The sequence below is a fragment of the Aptenodytes patagonicus genome, chromosome 4 (assembly GCF_965638725.1).
Source record: "Aptenodytes patagonicus chromosome 4, bAptPat1.pri.cur, whole genome shotgun sequence".
Lineage (NCBI taxonomy): Eukaryota > Metazoa > Chordata > Aves > Sphenisciformes > Spheniscidae > Aptenodytes > Aptenodytes patagonicus.
In genome coordinates, this window is record NC_134952.1 from 18903041 (window position 1) to 18921871 (window position 18831).

Consider the following 18831-nt stretch of genomic DNA (forward strand, 5'->3'; position numbering starts at 1 on the left):
TTCATGAAATTGCAAGGGCAGAAATACATATATTGCACAGCTATTCAACAGTACTCAAGTTAAAATATCAAGGTTCCCCTCAGAAACAAATGCTGTATTTCACCACAAAATACAGTAAACAATAGTGAAATAGTCAAAATAAAATGAAAACTAAAGCACAATATGAAAATAAAGAACAAGCAGTATTCACATTTAATACAGCTTCTTCAAAGCTTCTTTGAACCTACTATCTTTGAAGCTACCATCATACTACTGCAGCTTCCATCATACTTATGCTTAAGATTTTATTCATTAGAATATTGAACAACAGGAAAGATGTTAAGGCTTTCTCTATAAAGTTAGATAGTGTTCTTTATCATAATAGCTCTGGGCTTTGATGTCTTCAGCATATAAGTGTTAAGTAGAGTATTAGGTGATATTTACTCAGGTGATATTAGGGACATGACTAGAATGATTTCCACTTTTAAAACATTACTTTAATTTCTGTAGTTGGGTTCATGCAGGATTGCATTATTAACTCAGTAGCATGATGGACATTGCTGTTGTATAAGAATGCATTGCGCTGCTTTTTCATCTGTGTTAAAATGAAAATGCTTTTCATTGATCAAGCTAAACACCTGCTGGGCTTGTATATGGCATGTGAAAATAAAAATATGTGCTGCTTTAAATGTTGATACCAATGATGATACTACTACTACTACTAATGTGTCTGTCAGTTTAACTTACAGTGTTTCAGGACTGGGGCAGTCATTTTAAGGTCTGAATTTCTGAATTTATTTTTTATAGAGATTTAAGTAACAACAGAATCAGCACTCTTTCTAATCAGAGCTTCAGCAACATGACTCAGCTGCTCACCTTGTAAGTTTAAACATGTAACAGTGACTCTTTGGAAGCATTACAGTGGGTTTTTTTTGTCTTGGAGAGAAAGGGCATTTAGTTGATATTAAAGCTTGCTTGTTGTGGAGGCTGTAAAATAACTTGTTTCCTAACTAGCTATGTGTGCAAAAGCTAGTGTTTTGGTCATGCTCTGCATTGTTTACTGAATGGCTGATATACTTGCTGAAAGTATTTTATATATTTTCAGAATTCTTAGTTACAACCGCCTGAGGTGTATCCCTGCACGGACTTTTGATGGGTTGAAATCACTCAGGTTGTTGTAAGTATTATTTTTTAACCATTGCTATTTTCCAGAATTTTTATTTGTGTACAACAGATAGCAAATCTGTAGGAAGTTACTAGGGTTTAAAACCTATCAAGAATTTGAGAAGTGATAATTACATATCCTTAAAAATCTACGTGGCTTCATCATGGGGAAGTATACTCTCAAAATGCTGCACAAGACGTTATATGACCCTGGACAACATTGTATATACAGACATGCACTTTTTTCTTTTCTGCTTTTTAATCTTGGCTGTATTTCTTTTTTGTGTTATGTTCTTCCTTGTGATAAGCATTAAAGTCTAACAAAAATGCCATATGCATAAATTCCTCAGTATATATGAGGGGGTTTTGCAGTTGAATTTTGAATATTTTTATTCCAACAATAAATTTATTTCTTTGTTGTTTCTTTTAATACAGGATTATTTCCAAAACTTTTACAACATGGTTTACTATTGAAAATCAATAAAATTACTTTTTGGTTCCAAGAAAACTTTCCATTTTACCACTAGGAAAAACATGGTTGAAAGGGCACAAAAAGGGACAAAGGAAAATAAAGAACAGTCAGTCTAGTTTACAGCTTCAGTTTGTCACTAAGAAAAAAAACAACCACAAAGCTGCAAAAATTCTTTCTCAAAAGTGCCCAGCAGAACGTGCAATTTTTGCCTCCATTTGGGTAGTTTATAACCATTTAATAGCTTAGTTGGATTAAATGTCTCAAGTATGGCATTATTTAAGTGTGCTCACATAACGTCAACTATTTTATATGAATATGGATAATTTCAAGAACCATAATTCTATATGTGTTAGCTATACATGTAACTGAATGAATTTATAGAAAAGGAGAGATATTTTTGTAGTTTGCTACAGGAGAGAGAACACTAGTCCTGGTATTGATGCTTAATAAGGACTTTAGTTCTTTAACTTTACTATCAAATTAGGGCAGCAACCTTAATACTTATATTAATGAACAGTCAATGCCTGTATCTTCGATGAATCCATGAAAGATTGAAAAAAAGTATGAACATAATTAATGGAAATTTCAGGGAATTGCTGAAAAAGTCAGAAATAATAACTCTCCTGCTATCCCTAAATCCAATCAATACTTTGCAGAAGTGTGCCTACTTTTACTGACCTTTACTCTTTCAATTTAGAAAAAATCATATTATTAACATTTCTTATGAAAATTCAGGATGAAAAAAACCAAGTGTCAAGTAGGCTGCCAGTTAGAGCTTAAAAAAAACCAAACAGCTGGAAACACTGAGGAACTGGAAGAAAAAAATGTGAAAAGCTGAAAACTGTTTACCGAAGATGAAATTTGCAAAGTTAACCTGCTGATTTTTATGCATATATATTATTCTGTTTATTTTCTTTTTAAGGTCTTTACATGGAAATGACATTTCTGTTGTTCCTGAAGGAGCTTTTAGTGATCTTTCAGCATTATCACACCTGTGAGTATTCAGATGATAACTGTATTTTTATGTTAGGTTTAGCAAATTTCATATAGTTGAACAAAGACAAAATGCAGAGCTCATTGCATCAGTACAGGCTGGGGACTGGCCAGAGAGCTAGCAGCTCAGCAGAAAAATCATGGGCCTCCTGGTGGGCAGCAAATTGAACATGTCCGCCATGTGCTCTTATGGCAATGAAGGCTAAAGACGCTCTGGGCTGAATTAGAAAGCAAGCAGCCAGGTGATTGAAGATAGCAGTCGCTCCCTTCTGCTTGCCCTCCTAAGGCCACATCTGGAATATGTGTTCAGTTTCTCCACTACAAAGCACATGTGTATGAACCAGAGCAAATCCAGGATAGGGGCAAGCAAGGTGGGGAGGTGTCTGGATCATATGAGCTGTGAAGAGAGTCTAAAGGAACTGGGCTTATTTAGCCTGAAGAAGGAGATGCCAAGGAGAGACGTAATAGTCTTTAAGCCTCTAAGGGGATTACAGCAATGATGGAGACAGATTTTTCTCAGAGGTGCACAGTGAAGAATAAGAGTCAACAGTCACAAGCTGCAGCAAGGGAAGTTTGATTGAACATAATGAAAAATTCTTCACTGTGAGGATGGTTCAGCTTTGGAACAGGTTGGCCAAAGAAGCAGAAGAATCTCCATCCCTGGAGATTTTCAGAGCTCAGCTGGACACAGCCCTGAGCAACCCTGCTCTGACTGAAGTGAGCCCTGCTTTGTGCAGGGTGAGACTAGGTGACCTCTGGAGTGCCCTAAATCATTCTATGGTTCTGTGTCGGTGTCTGTTAAGTTGACATTAAATACATGGCATCTGATTTCCGAACATCATTTGAGGCAATACTTTTCCTGGTTTTAATTTTCAATGGGAACCTAGATTAGAACAAGGTACCTATCTGTAAACCTTGTTGTGTTTATGGATGGTTATTAAATCTTTGCTTGCAATTGAGGGGTAAGTTGACTAGTGCCTTTAGATGTCTGGTTTTTATGTTTCTGAACAGCTGCCATTGTTAAAAACTTAACTATCTGCTTCTAGTTCAGTATTGGACATTTACATTTAATTTGCCATTTCTCAGAAATGTGATGATACTGATTAAGCTTTAAGTCATTGATTATTCATTCAAATGCTACTATTAAACTAGTTTATCTGAATGAAATATCAGTAAAACTTACATAGATTTGATTGTTGTTGCTGTTACTCTTTTCTTAATGGCTACCAGTTATCCTTGCTAACATTCTGATTTTAGCAGAGCAATTGCGTTATCGCAGTTCAGGCTGACATTCACTCTTGCAAATATGGAGTGGACAAATTCTAGGTATTTCTCCTTGCATGGGAAGTTCCCTATCACTAGGTCTGATCTTTGTTACTGCTCTGACTTAAGCCTGACTGAACAAGTATGTATCATTTCTTGTGTTCAGCTGGAAGTATGTAGTGATAATTACGAGAGGGCTTCCTGCTCAGTCTGGCAGAAAAAAAGTGTTTCAGCAGTGGTAGTTTCTACCGCCTTTGCTTGCCAAAGGTTTTCTTGTATCTCTAGGAGACCCACTGATCCAAAGTTGTGGAACAATCTGAAAAAAAGTACTGAAGCATCTGGAGAAGGAGGATGTTCTAATATTGCCATTTGACAGTGTGTGCAAGATTATCTGTTGAAAGTTCTATGATTATTGTATTTCTTAAAAGGAATATGAGTACACCTTTATTGAATAGCACACTGCTGCTATCCTCCAAATTAACTACACAACATATCATTGTTCTCAGAGTTTTAAGAGTATTTATAGTTTCTAGCAGAGAAAATAGACACTTAAAAAGCCTTTACAGAAATTACTTCTGAAAAGCTCTAGCTAAATTGTTTTTTAATTTAAAAAAAATCAGATTTATTTAAAGAAATGGATTTGCTTTCATAACAGGGCAATTCTTATGTAACTACCACAAAGCTAGGATAATGTAGTTTTATTTACTTACGCAGCAGAGACCTCTTACAGAATTCTGCACATAGCTGTGAGTTCAGTGGGAGAGCTCCAAAGAGGAAATAATTAAATCAAATTTGGAAGCTTAGAAACAGATGATTTGTACCAGCCTGGGAGTCATAAACTGAAAAGGAAAAATATCAGGGTGGAACTCTGTGGGGTTGCCTTGGCTGCTTCGGAAGAAATACTTTATTCTTGCTAACTTAATTTCCCAGTATCAGTTTCATTCTGCTGATGCAGCTGATCTTGGCCATTACATATCAACGGTGAAACAGAGCTAGTTAGTATTAGCTCTCCAAAGTTCACACATAATGCAGCTAAGAATAGCTAGGTTTCTGGACCAAGTTTACTGCTGAAACTGTCACTTCTTGATTTAGAACCCAAATCCAGACACTTCATGCTCTTAGGGTCAATTTGGTGGAGGGAGGGCAGGTTTGTGGTTTGAAGGGTTTTTTGCCAACCTGTTTTCTGGGTTCTCTTTTTAAAAGCACCCATTTAAAACTTTATTCCCTTTTTGTTTGTCTGTTTTCCATAGGGCTATTGGAGCAAATCCTCTTTATTGTGATTGTAACATGCAGTGGCTATCTGACTGGGTAAAATCAGAATACAAAGAACCTGGTATTGCACGTTGTGCTGGTCCTGGAGAAATGGCAGATAAACTTCTTCTCACAACTCCTTCTAAAAAATTTACTTGCCAAGGTACTGTTGTTTTTTTCTCTTCAAAGTGTCAGTATTGAATTTTTACAAATAGTTGAGCTGCGAAATAAGAGTCCTGTATGCTCTAAATACATTTATTATAGCATCTTCACTCAGCCTTGTCATCATTCCTCCTTATACTGAGGGATGTAGCCATTGGTTCCATTCAGGAACTGTATTTATTTTAAAGACTTCAGTGCCTATTTCTTTTCAAACAGTAGATGGAGAAAAAAAGTCTTTGGACTTGCAGTACAGTATTCCTCAGTACATGGATGTACATAGGTACTTGCTACTGTCTCACTCATGAACTAGAATTTAAACATCTACGCTTCCCTTAGCCAAAGAATGTCCTTTTCCTTCAGACTGTTTACAGTAAAAACTGTAAATACATCCATAATCCTTGCAGTCTGCATTATCTCAGTGGTACGAAATTGCATCAATATGTCCAGAATGCTTTCTCTGATATTTCAGAAGAAAGCATTAAAAAAAAAAAAAGTAGATAAAGGGATGTGATTATCTCTATAGAGGTCTCATTCTAAAATGTTGTTATATGGGGAGGTTTCTCAGGGTTTGGACCAGGAGTATTTGTCTCCATGTTGGTACCAATGTTGCTGGCATTTATATCATAACTTACATTATTATCTCTTAATTCCTAAGTTCTTTTTCTGAACCTTACTATTTTTTGGTTAGAAAAGTACCTTTTTTACTCATATGTGAGAGAGAACTTGGTTTGTTTTACTGTTTAATCTTCCTCTATTCCATCCATTTCTCCCTTCTTAAATATTTTGAAAACACAGAAAACTGCTGTAGCTTCATTTTTCATGGTCCTGATTTAGAAACATTGAAATCCCCAAATGGAAAAAAAAGCCCAACAAAATTTATGTGCGCTTATACTTGTAAGCCATTACTAAGCTTATAGTTATTTCTGAGGCATCGGATAAACAGGATCTTAAGTCTTGCAGAAGTAATTTATTCTCACAGTCTATGTAATCTTCAAGCTATTTTGACTTATTCATCTGTTACTGTATCTTCAAAGGTGAGCTTAATCTCTTTGTAATTTCTTCCTTAAAAAAGTGATGGGACTTTGTTGGAGTTTGTCTCATCCAAAGCTGTTCTTTACTGCATGTTCATCCTATTTAGTCTTCTCTCCTTAGGCTTTCTGTCAAAAAACTTTTTTTCTAAACAAAAACGACGGGAACCCATTTTGTTGTGCATGATGCCAATGAATTGTCTCTCCCTCCAAATCTTTCTTGCAATTTTTCAACAGTACGTCTCTAAGGTCATGCCAGTGTTCACTGCATACGACACTCATCTGTTGCAAAGTCCCTTAGACTGATTTTAGATAGGACATTTGCTGGCCAGTCTGATCATTTTCTCTACAAGCATCCACTGAACGTTATTGCAGATATGCTCTTATTACACACTGTTGTAAGGATATGAGCCGCTCCTCTTATGAGGAGCAGCTGAGGGAACTGGGCTTGTTTAGCCTGGAGAAAAGGAGGCTGAGGGGAGACCTCATCGCTCTCTACAACTCCCTGAAAGGAGGTTGTAGCGAGGTGGGTGTCGGTCTCTTCTCCCAAGTAACTAGCGATAGGACGAGAGGAAATGGCCTCAAGTTGTGCCAGGGGAGGTTTAGATTGGACGTGAGGAAAAATGTCTTTACTGAAAAAGTGGTTAAACATTGGAAGAGGCTGCCCAGGGAAGTGGTGGAGTCCCCATCCCTGGAGGTATTTAAAAGACGTGTAGATGAGGCACTTAGGGACATGGTTTAGTGGGCATGGTGGTGTTGGGTCGACGGTTGGACTCGATGATCTTAGAGGTCTTTTCCAACCTTAATGATTCTGTTCTATGATATAAATGAAAGTATATTTGCAGGGACATGAAGGACTTGTTTGGTTATTTTCCAGCTCTGTCAGTTTTAAAAATTGTATCACCCCGCCTACAATTGTTGTTATGTTTCTGTCAGACAATCCAGAAAGTATATCTTACTCCCTCTTGCCCATCAGAAAGTATCCTTTATATTATTATGCAGGGTAAGAACTGTATTTGTTTCACTTCCAAGAGTGGAGATCTGGTATTATGGATACCTTTGAGAGAAAATAGTTTTCCTGCCACTGTCTTATGAAGATGCTCATCATTACAGATTGCAAATTAGCGGCTTTTCAATGACATGATGGCCCTGTAAGACACCATGTGTCTGTTACTCAAAGATAAGTAATTTTATCTTTTGCTTAAAAATGAACTGCTGAATAGAAATTAGGAAGATGCTATATTCCTATTAGAACCAAAATTTTAGGCTGTAAGTGAGATATATTTAGGCTGTTTTCGAATATATCTGTTGATGGTCTGCTATTGTGTATATATTTACAGGAAAAGAGTAGTATGTAATTCCCTCTTATCAGTATCTCTGGATTCAATTGAAAGTGAAATGGGTGCTTGAATTTGACTTGCATAATGAATAGTTCCCAGTGAAACTGAGCATTTTAAAATGAAGTCATCTCAGTTTAAAAGCTCCATAAAATCACTGTACCTTAGTCTAATTTTATGAATTCTTTTACTCCAGGAATCATCCCTTAGTATTTTCTTCTTTCAGTAGTTTTTCTAGATTTATGGGTGTTTTTTATTTTTTATATGGCCTCTAACAGATTCTCAATCTTTTACTTTTACCTCTTTATCATCCATGCCCTGCTTCTAGAGATTCCAGGGCCTTGTGGTTTTCTGATACCAGGTAAGGTTATAAGTAGATCTGGAATGGGTGATCTGGTTAAGAACGGACCTTCAGACCTTCTGACCTTCCTTTTGTGTACCTCAAGCAGACTTCTTTCCTAAGACACGCATGTTTACTGTTTGTCTTCCCCTTTGATGAATTTACAGCTGACTCTTCATGATATATCATTTAACATATTGTATGAACAGTTTTCTTATTTTAAAAGCCTGGGTTTGAGGTCTGAAAATTATCTAAGATGATTGTTTCCACTGCATTGTACTAAAATCGGTGATTTCATTAGCAGTTTTAGTATAAGTGACTCAGTGTAGATACTGATTTTGAGGCCATATGCAGGAGAGAATAGGAATTCCTGAGTTATAAAAAGTGAGCGCTTAATGTTTTTCTTGCAACAGCTTTCTCTAGAAGCTGATTTTGAGAGGGTTTGTGTCATGTTTTTCTTCAAAAATATTAGATAGCTATGTGTGTGTGTATGTTTGTCAATAAAATATGATTAGTTTTTCACTGTTTACAAAAGAATACTGCTTATTTTTTCTTTTATTTTAAGGACTTTTTTCCAGTTAGGGCTTATTCAAGAATATATATATCTACAATGTGAAAAACTAAGCAATAGGTTATGAACCCAATTCTTTCATATACAAAGCTTTTAACACATACAAGCAGAAAGAGGAAAGGAACGGTATAGTGCAAATGAAAATAGGTTCCAGAACTGCCTTTCCATTAGACTTCAGTAAAAATATCTGAAACACTTCCATTTTTTGATCTTACAACTGAAGAATGATAAATCTAAATGTTATTTTTTATTGGATACTACATATATAATAGCTTGAAATAAACACTGCACAAAATCAGATACAGTGTTGTTTACTATCTTGTTGAGACTTACGTTCCCATTTTCTGGCTCTGTTTCAGAAGTGAAATTTAGATTGCTAATCCGTTTAGTAAAATAACCTTAGTTACTGAATGTTTTTTAATTCTTGCCAAATAATTAGCATTTTATTGCATAAGAAGTAGAAAAGAGGATATGATGTTCAGAACAAATAGTTGAGGCAAGGAAGCATAGACTTCCAGGCTACAGCACAGTGTTACAATATTTTTTTTTTTAGTATGTGCCTTATTTTTTTCACAGAACCTCTTAATGTACTCCAGCAATAATCAGCAATAGTCTGGAGTACACAGGCAGGACTTTCTAGATGTTAATTCTGTGGTGTTTGTTTCAACTCTGCTACCTCTGCTGTTTCCTGGTCTAACAGAAATTTTAATCAGGTATAGATTTCTCTTTCAAAATAAGGTAATGAAGACAAGAATAGTCAATGATCCATATAGATTGTGGCTTTGGCAATAAGCATCTTGTCACAGATTACCGTGTTCATCTCTTTGGATTTGCTTGCAAGCTGTGACACAGAAGGATACCAGCAAGTGCAGATTTAATTTTTTTTTTTTAAAAAAAAGTCGACCTCTCCCTGTCTAACACCCCCTACTGAATCCTTATATGGATGACTTACATGGCTTATATGGAATCCTTATATGGCTTCCTTCCATGCCAGCTCCGTTACAGTGACTTATCCGAGATTAATTTTGCAAAGAAAAATAAGCAAAGAACGTTAAGAAGTCTAAGCTTAAAAAAACCCCAAACAAACCATATGTCAGTAAAATTGCCCTGTTAGCTTGGAAGACTTTGCAGTCTGGCTCATTTTGAGTAAAACCTGTTACGAAGCAATCAGGTGGTTCCATCAGTAGGTCTCAGGAGTTTGGGTTTTGTGTCTAGTTAGAAGAAATCCCTGGTTATTCCTTAAAATGTACAAATCACCTGTGGATAACTAAAGGTTTTTTTCATAGGTGAAATCTGAAATCAAGCTGGAGGCAGTAATGTCATCAAGCAATAGAGCTGGAGACAGTAGAGAATGTATGTTCATTCTCTTAATAGGCATTTGGCCAAGTCACCCCTGTTTTCTCTTACAGTAATCAATCTTTTGTCTATCACAAAGTGTATGAAAATGTATGAAAATTATTTATACACAGGTGATTTCTAATTTTTAACAAATAACCAGTGATTTCTTTGGTTGTTGTAAAAAAAAAAAAAAAAAAATTGATGGTTCCTAACTTGAAAATTCACCATGAAAAGGCTGTATTAAAATTGTAAAACAACAGAAAAATAAATAAGTATCTAAAAAATATTTATATAATAGGGATAAGATTTATGTAGGCCAAAGCTCTAAGTCTGGTTTCTGAAACTTAAGATTTTGTCAATATTCATTTCTGAATTCTGTCGTTATAATCATTAATATAAGAAACTAGACTGCAAGCATGGTTTGCAGCACTCACTTGCACGTAGATTCATGGTACAGTTTGCATTATTTGTGGGCTCAGCTAATGCAGTAATGCACAGAACTGTGGCTGACTCCATAAGGGAGCAAGGCGCAATACAGAGCTATTTACGATGAGATAGCTTGGACAATGCAATTTACATTACAGCTCACAGATGTTCAGCCAATTTACAGGTAATTTTACCAGTTCATTTTGCCATCTCTGTGATCCTGCAGATAAAAAATAAATTAAAACAAAAATACATTAAAAATAGCGTTCTCAGAAACACCATCAAAGGCGGGATTGCAAACTGTGATAACCCTTTTTCTCATAGGCAATTTTTACCCCCTAAAGAGTCAAAAGCTGAAATTGTATCTTCATTTTGTCAATACAAACGGGAGGTAATTATCATGGATCAAAACTGTACAGATTTCAGAGAATAGGGATATGGGAATAACTTTGGGGTCAGCTTCTTTTTTTAAAAAAAAGTGATAATTAAACCAAAAAATCCAACTCCAAATTTATTTGGTCATGTCACAAGAATTAAGGACAGTCCAGCATTCCATTCATAGAGAAACACCACAAAGTCTAAAATACAAATTTCATTTTAAAATTTAAAGCAACATGGCAGATATATCCTGTCAAATATAAATTAATAGTTGATTGTTTCTGACTATCAAATTTGTATTTTTAAGGGCCTGTGGATGTTAATATTCTTGCTAAGTGTAACCCCTGTTTATCAAATCCATGTAAAAATGATGGAACCTGCACCAATGATCCAGTTGACTTCTATAGATGTACTTGCCCATATGGTTTCAAGGTAGGTACTGAATGAAGAGGAAAAAGCTTACTGCAGTGGAAGCTTCTCCTTAACAACCTTTAAGTTTTATTTGGCTCCCTTCCACTACTGTCTGTATTTTCTTCTTTAATTATAACTGTTGTTCCCTGCATAGGGTCAAGACTGTGATATTCCCATTCATGCTTGCATTAGTAACCCGTGCCACCATGGCGGAACTTGTCATTTGAAAGAAGGAGAAAAAGATGGTTTCTGGTAGGTTGTTCTTAATTGTAATAACAGGATGGAAAACTACTGAGTTTTATATGCTGAAATAATTTTGGTGTTAATCTTTGGGTTCTCTGTGTTTGCTGGTAAGTGCACCACAAAGGCAGATTTTCAGTGCTTGTGAAGTTTTCAGAACATGTTGCCGTCCTTGGAAAGCTTCTAAAGCTTTGAAACTGTTAAAAACAATAACAAATGATTGTGATTAGTTAAGGCATATCAGGTCAAGACAACATAGTATTGACTCCATTATGCTAATTAATAGCTAGCTAGATCCCTGCTGAAAAAATCTCACAATTCATCTGTTGTCATGTGTATTACTTCAACAGACAGCATGTAAATGATAAAATGTAAATCCCAGTGAAACAGAAAATTAATGATTCATTTGAAACTCACTATGCCAGCAGATAAACATGCTGTGAGCATTTTTAATCTTGAGTTATTTAATCGCACAGTACAATTACTCCAGATGTACTTCATGAATTATGAAATAAAGTTCATTAGCATTCTTATGTGAACTTATTAGTCATTTAATAATCTACACCTCAAGCTTGTTAGAAATGACACTTCAAAAAGATACAATTCATTATCCTGCAACTCATTATGACATTATTCTTATTTTTTAATCCAGATTCTGTCCAAAGATTAAATAGTTTTCCGTTAAAAATTAAGCGTATACATCTTAATACTATGCCTCTAGAATTTAAAGTGACAGTCATGTCTCAGAATTTGACCTTTTTCATTTATTTGTTTAAACGCTACATATTTTGAAAATCAAAGCAATCTTATAATCAAAGCCACAGAAATTATACATACTGCATATTACAGGAAAATGTATGTGTAGTCATGTTTGAGTGATCTTTCACATATACTATCTATTTTGATGTATTTGTTTTGTATAAACATATGTAAAAGCAAAAAAAATTACTGCTTTGAAGAATTTATACAGGCTTTGTTTTTATATATCAATGCATGTATTGTGCATGGAACGTTAAACAGAGCTTTATATTGGTGCATTTAACTGAATGATAGTGGAGTACTACTATTACATACTAATCCCTGATTCCACAGTCTTTTCCATGTGTTTAAAAAAAAAGGATCACTTTCCATAAGAAATATAATCTAATCTTATAATATAAAGGTAGCACGCTTTTCAAAAGGAATGTTCAGTGATTTAATTTAAGAAGCTCCTTAAACTAAATATTAAGGCACAAATTTAGAAGCCTTTTTTCTGTAATTTAAAATACATAAGCATTTATTACATGGTGTTTTACATTATATCAACCATGTTCCTTTATGGGATAGTGATTATGAATTATTGTACCTCTTAATTATAGAACTTCTTGTCTGGTATCCCCAGCTAAAATGTCCATGCGGTTAGTTTTGTTTTCTGTATTACAGGTGCACTTGTGCAGATGGATTTGAAGGTGAAAACTGTGAAGTAAATGTTGATGACTGTGAAGACAATGATTGTGAGAATAATTCTACTTGCGTGGATGGAATTAATAACTATACTTGCCTTTGTCCACCTGAATATACAGGTAGGAGTATAAGAGAAAGTACAGGTAATTCAAGAATTCCTAGCAGAACAGTAATTTTTTTCAGTTTGTAGGTGAATTAGTAGTTACTCTACAATTGACTTAAAGCCAGGTTTCCCTCCGTATTTCTCTCCTATATGTTTTGTAGTCAAAAGTCGACTTAATGCCCACTCATTAATTCTTTTGTTAGTTTTGAAATTACAGCATTTTGATATTTAAAAGATCATTCAAAATGTGTCCCTCCCTACTGTTTACCTAACCCAGACACCCCAATGAAGAACCTCCGTAGCTGTAGAAATCTGAAAAATACTCTGCTTTTATCCTGTATAACTCATACTACTAACAGGGCAGACAAGGATCTGTCTGTGCCAGTAGGGAATTGAATTTGGCATCCCTGGATGCTGTCCTGCCCTCCATTAGAAATATTAATGCAGAGTGTGATGCTTTCTGTTCTAGCACAAAAAAAAAAAGCAAAAATCATTAGAAAGTGTCTAATTATTTGTTTCTATCAGTTGCAGTCAGGCCAAAGCATTCCCCTCTTATTGAGACAGAGGGTCTCTTGCTTGCTGTAATCATCTCTGTGGGAGCGGAGGGTAGTTAGAACAGCAACACTGGAGAACAAGAAGTAGGATCTATTGTTTACATTGATCTGTTTTATAGTTTTTCTAACTAGACAGATCTATTTTCTGCCAGCTAGTTGACCACTAGGAGAACACAGAGCTTGAATTCACAAAACTATGATTTGAAATGCATAAAAAAGAAATGTAAAATCCACCATAACTTGGGAATTAACTCTACTCAGTCATCCTGTATCTTTACCTTAATCAATCCTATTGCCTCTGTCCAATGAGTTTTTCACTATCCTCAGGGAGCACTAAATTTGAGCTCTGGAAAACTGGGAGGAGAGGTGAACTCCTGAATTAATTTAATTTATTGAAAACATAGCTAACTCCTTTTTAATCCAAGCTATTTCCATCATCAGTTCTACAACCTATTGGATTGCTCAGATGTTTTAGGGTATTCAAATTTAAAGTCAATATTTAAATCTTGGAAACCCACAGTGAGTTAAGATGATAGAACACAGGTATAAGAAATACAATTTCATAATCTAATATATGTATTCATCCAGTATTTATGCTGGGTAAATGTTTGGTAGAAATTTCCCCATATAGCATAAGCTACAAACCTACAGCAATACAGGTTAAAAGTATAAGTAGCCAGAATAAGGCATTTAATAAGTGGATGGTCCGCATCTGGAAGAACAGACATAATCTGCTTAGACAAAATACTGTTTTGCCAAGTACTGATACCTTAGTACCTAAAAGCAATTGACAATCCAAGCCTTAGAAACAAATAATAGGTAACAGCATCAATAAGTAGAGACAGGTGTTTGCTATTTCTCCTATAACTATATTTCAGCTATATGCGAGTCAAGCTTCAGCTCCCCTGGGATCAACTGCTATCTCCTTTAAAAATGTGATCAGATATTCTACTGTGTAGGCTGGAAGAAAGCAAACCAAAGTCACATCAGTCCAGTATTCCTGTTAAGTGGCTTCATGCTAAGAGGTTTCATGTATCTATTAGATAGTAGACAATTCATTTGCACGTACGTTCCTCCTCTGCAGCTTTGCAGGTGTTTTTACCTGTGTTGTTCATTTCTTCATTTTCCACGTTGCTCTAGATGCATTTAACTGCTCGAGTCAATAGCTTGCTGTATTCACAGTATGCCATGGGAAGGACTGTTTTGTATTAAATATCCATGGAGTGGATACAAAGGTTTGTTTATATGTGCTAGCCTAAAACTTCGATTAAGTGTGCCTGTTGCATTTCTGTAGTATTGTAGTTGAAATGTACATTTTACATTTACAATTGAAACAGCAATTGTAGGATTTCTCTATAAATCTGTATGGTTAGAGCAAAAAGGAGAGCATAAACATCGGTAACATTTTTGATGTTTGTATTGCAGTTGTGCTTCTTCAGTCAAACTACAAGAAAGTGTATTTTTTAATTTGATTCATAATTGTGCATGATTCTAAAAGGAAAATACTGTGAGTTTACATGGAAAGTGGTTTTGTTTGCTAACTGTAATTCTTTCAGAAAAAGAGATTTGCTTTTACAGATGCAATGCCTACTCATAATCGCTACTGAAGTCAGTAGGTCATGTGAGCAGGTGAGAATCTTCTCACCAGCTCTAAAATAAATCAAAACAATCTACTTGTAATCAGTAAGTTGAGCTGTTCTGGTTTTTAAAAAATGTTGAGAATTTACAGTATCTCATCAGATTTTTTCAACACCTTACCAAAAACAAAGACATGTATTTTTTTAAACATACAACACCAGAGCCTCAACTCATATTATAGCTAAGTTGGGCAAAAATTGTAGCAAAAGTTCAGGTTTTTCATTCCACAGGATACAGTACAGAATTCTACAATATACTATCCTTCTTACAGAGCATCTGAGGGTAGGACATAATGTGTGAGATCCTAAGTCATTTTTGAGATTAATTGTAAAGAGAAAATATAAAACATTGAGCTAGTCGAGGGGTCTTCACATCTGTCATCTTTGATCTTGCATAATAATTAAGTAACCTTCAGTGTTAAGAATTAGACTGACAGTAGTCTGGACACATCAGGATCTAGAAATGGTAGTGTTCAGAATATAAAGTAATCTTACAGTGTGTATGAGGTACCAAATTATTTATAGGATTTTTTTTCTCTGGCCTATAGCCTGATTTGAAAGATAAGTTGCAGAATCCCTGTCCAGTATGAATACAGTGATTTTCATGAGGAACTTTGTAAACATTTGGGTTTTGGTATCTGTTCTAACAGGTTAAAACCAGATATGCAAATTGCTAATGTGTTTTTTTATGAAAGGTATTTATCACTAAATGAATTCATGTACTAGCTGGGCAAAAGTAGGTTAACGATCAGGAAAACAGGCTATATATTCATTAGGTAAAAAGATTTTTAAATTCAAAGATACTTATCTCTAGCTCAAAAAGTCCCTGAGCTGTAAGTTGCTGGAGATTGGGACAGTATACATACCAGGAAAATACCACTGTAGGCTTGTCCTGTTCTCTTTTAATTCTGTTGGCAATACTTCAAATTGTCTGTGTTCACGATGTCACAGCATATATGTACTGAATGTGGAAGTGCACCAGCCCAGAATATTTTTCTGGGTGAATGGTTATCTGCAAATATGCTTTACATTTCAGTAGCACAGTATAAGGAAGAAGTCAGCTGAAACCTGATGGTATGAAATGTAAATCACTCTTCTTTAAAGTTTTATTTTCATGTGGAAGGCTTGTTAGGATCTCAAATTAACTCTGAAAATGCATACAAAAACTACGAAAAATATTATAAAGAATGTTGCAGTGCAAAACCAGTCACTTTTTGACTTTTCTAGCAATCCCTTGAAAATTGACACTTCTCACGTACGCAGTGTTGATTTAAAAACAAACAAAAAAGCTTATTATTTTGTTGCTTAAGAATCAGGAATCCATTTTTCTCTGCCTCAATGAAGTTTTACAATTACCTCCACAGTTACAGGTGGAAAGACAAAGAATGGTATTTGCACTATACTATGAGCTTTCTTAAGATCACAGACTCTAACTCTGAAACAACAGTAAGCAAATGGAATCAGCGGACGCTCAGAGTGTCTGATGAAACTTTGAGAAATAAAACATTTAAAATATCTCACTATGTCCTGCACTCTTTAACCTTGCTATTCTCTTAACATTATCATCTCCTTTATTTTAACCTCAGTCTAGTAAACTTCAGGTCATTTTATGTACATTCTGTAGATTACAGATGATCATTTCTCTTGCTCATTATCATCAGTCATTAGATCACAGATCTAATTGATCCAGAAGTAAAACCTTTCTTATGCCACCAGCGGCATGCACTTCTTACCTTTTCTGTTTGTTTTGCTCTGCTGTAGGTGAGACTCTGAAGCTTGCTTCATTTTGCTATATCAACCTCTCTGCTGCTATAGTTGTGCATTAGCTTAATGTGCTATGCTGTTGTATTACAATGTAAAAAGTCTCTTGTCTCTTCTGTCTTTGTCACTGCAAGCTGCTAATCTGAATGAAGTGGAAAAAGGTCAGTTGTCTTTTAAGCCTATTTTCACTTACTTTGGTTTCTCACTTTCCTTTCCTTAAAGGTGCATGGATTTCAGTTCTTAAAAATGATCAAATAAATTGTATATAGATATAATTTAGAAAGCTCACTGCAAATCCTCAAACTAGGCACTTGGCTCTTGCTGTGAATACATGTCAGAAGAATGTTGTGGAAAATGCAGATCGCCATGCAGGAGTACTTTAATACTACCTTCATTGTCTTTTTTTCAGATGTATTAAAAATCTGTGCAGCCACTGATAGGACTAACAAAAAAGTTTACATGGTGGTCTTCTGAAGTCTTTATTCTCATCACCTTAAAGACATACCTTGATCCTGTTCTAATGTATTCTCTGTTTTATAGCACTGTTTTGCTTTAATTTCTTTGTTAGATTATGGTACTAGAAAATATGCTGGAGTATAAAATGGCAATCTTGCTCATCATTTCTGTGGCCTTTTTTTGCTGTAAATATCTAGAGAATCTGAAATGACAACATTAAGCTGAGGCTATGGTACAAGAAGGGTAATAGTGGAGGGATTTATGACACTAACTTTGGGTATTCCTGGGTTGTTGTTTTTAAGTTTCTGCCTAACACCTATCTCATTAACAGAGATAAACCATCCTCTGAACAATCTGATCATCTATACAATCTGAGAGCTAACATAATCATGACGACATATTTATGAAGTTACATACTTAGTTTTAAAAGCAAATGAATCATCTTGTAGTGTATTTGCCATTAATTTGATAAACATATTGTGCAGTCTATACAGCAATATAATATTTCACTAGTAATAAAAATATTTTCATTATCCATGAAATAGCATGTTGAGCAAGGCTGTAATTATACCATCTATGTTGATTAATTTAGACGTCTGATGAGTAATTCTTACAACTTAAACTCAGAGCCTAAATTCTCTCTGTAACTGATGGAGAGAACAAGACATTTCCAGAAAGTGATTCCATCCACAGGTGTTCCATGCTTAAATCTGTATTCCATTTAGATATGTTGCCATATTTGCATTTTATTATTACTTATGTGGACAGCAAAGATAGCCTCCTGTTTTTCTTTCCCCTTGTCACTTCCTAAGTTATTTTTTCTACATTGTTCTGTTACTATCCCAGTATGAAACTGGTTGGTTTTATAAAAGAGTACTTCTCCCTAGAAAAACTAGAAAAAGTGGAAAAAAAAAATGCAGATTACAATAACTAGTTTAACATCTGTGATTCATGGATAAAATTTTGCTTTGTCACTGATTTCCAGTAGTGTAAATTACAGAATTTTAGGATTTACTTCCGGAAATTAAAAGAAAAACTAAATTTCTATGTTCATGAAAAATAGCTTTTCAAATGGCATGTAAAGGGTAGATGCTACTATGAAGAGACTCAAGTCTCCATTTCAAGTTGAAGCAGCTGTTACCTGTGTATAATTAGTCTTGCTGATAGTTTAAATGTCTTTAAATGTGATTAAAGGTAGAAAGGCAATGAATCCTAAACAGAACCGTAGTCACTGTAAATGTATTACACAAGTGTGAACTATAACATATTAAAATTACTGATTATATCAAGAACAAATTTCTCACAAACGAATTATCAAACACCCAGGGGATGTGAACTAAGTTCAGCACCAAAATTAAGCAGATGTGTATGTGATACATACTTGTATTAGCTTGCCAGCTGAACATGAAAGTTATTAATGGTCTATATGTTGCTTGGAGGATCAGTCAGTTTTATCATGCCAGACATCTTCTGAATTGTGACAGTAGTAGGAAAAAAAAAAAGGGATAATTTTGAGTAATCATC

At 35.0% G+C, this 18831-nt stretch overlaps 1 protein-coding gene across 5 annotated transcripts in view; it reads left to right on the plus strand.

Annotated features, from left to right (window-relative positions):
* The window catches only part of SLIT2 (slit guidance ligand 2), a 275349-nt gene that overhangs the window by 227529 nt on the left and 28989 nt on the right, over positions 1 to 18831 (plus strand). For 4 of the 5 annotated variants that reach the window (XM_076336013.1, XM_076336015.1, XM_076336016.1 and 1 more), the window contains exons 22-29: positions 787 to 858; positions 1085 to 1156; positions 2538 to 2609; positions 5122 to 5285; positions 11010 to 11134; positions 11268 to 11365; positions 12776 to 12915; positions 16986 to 17012. In XM_076336013.1, the coding sequence (XP_076192128.1) occupies positions 787 to 858; positions 1085 to 1156; positions 2538 to 2609; positions 5122 to 5285; positions 11010 to 11134; positions 11268 to 11365; positions 12776 to 12915; positions 16986 to 17012 (770 nt within the window). The remainder of the gene's footprint in view (positions 1 to 786; positions 859 to 1084; positions 1157 to 2537; positions 2610 to 5121; positions 5286 to 11009; positions 11135 to 11267; positions 11366 to 12775; positions 12916 to 16985; positions 17013 to 18831) is intronic. The other variant, XM_076336014.1, reaches the window with a different exon arrangement.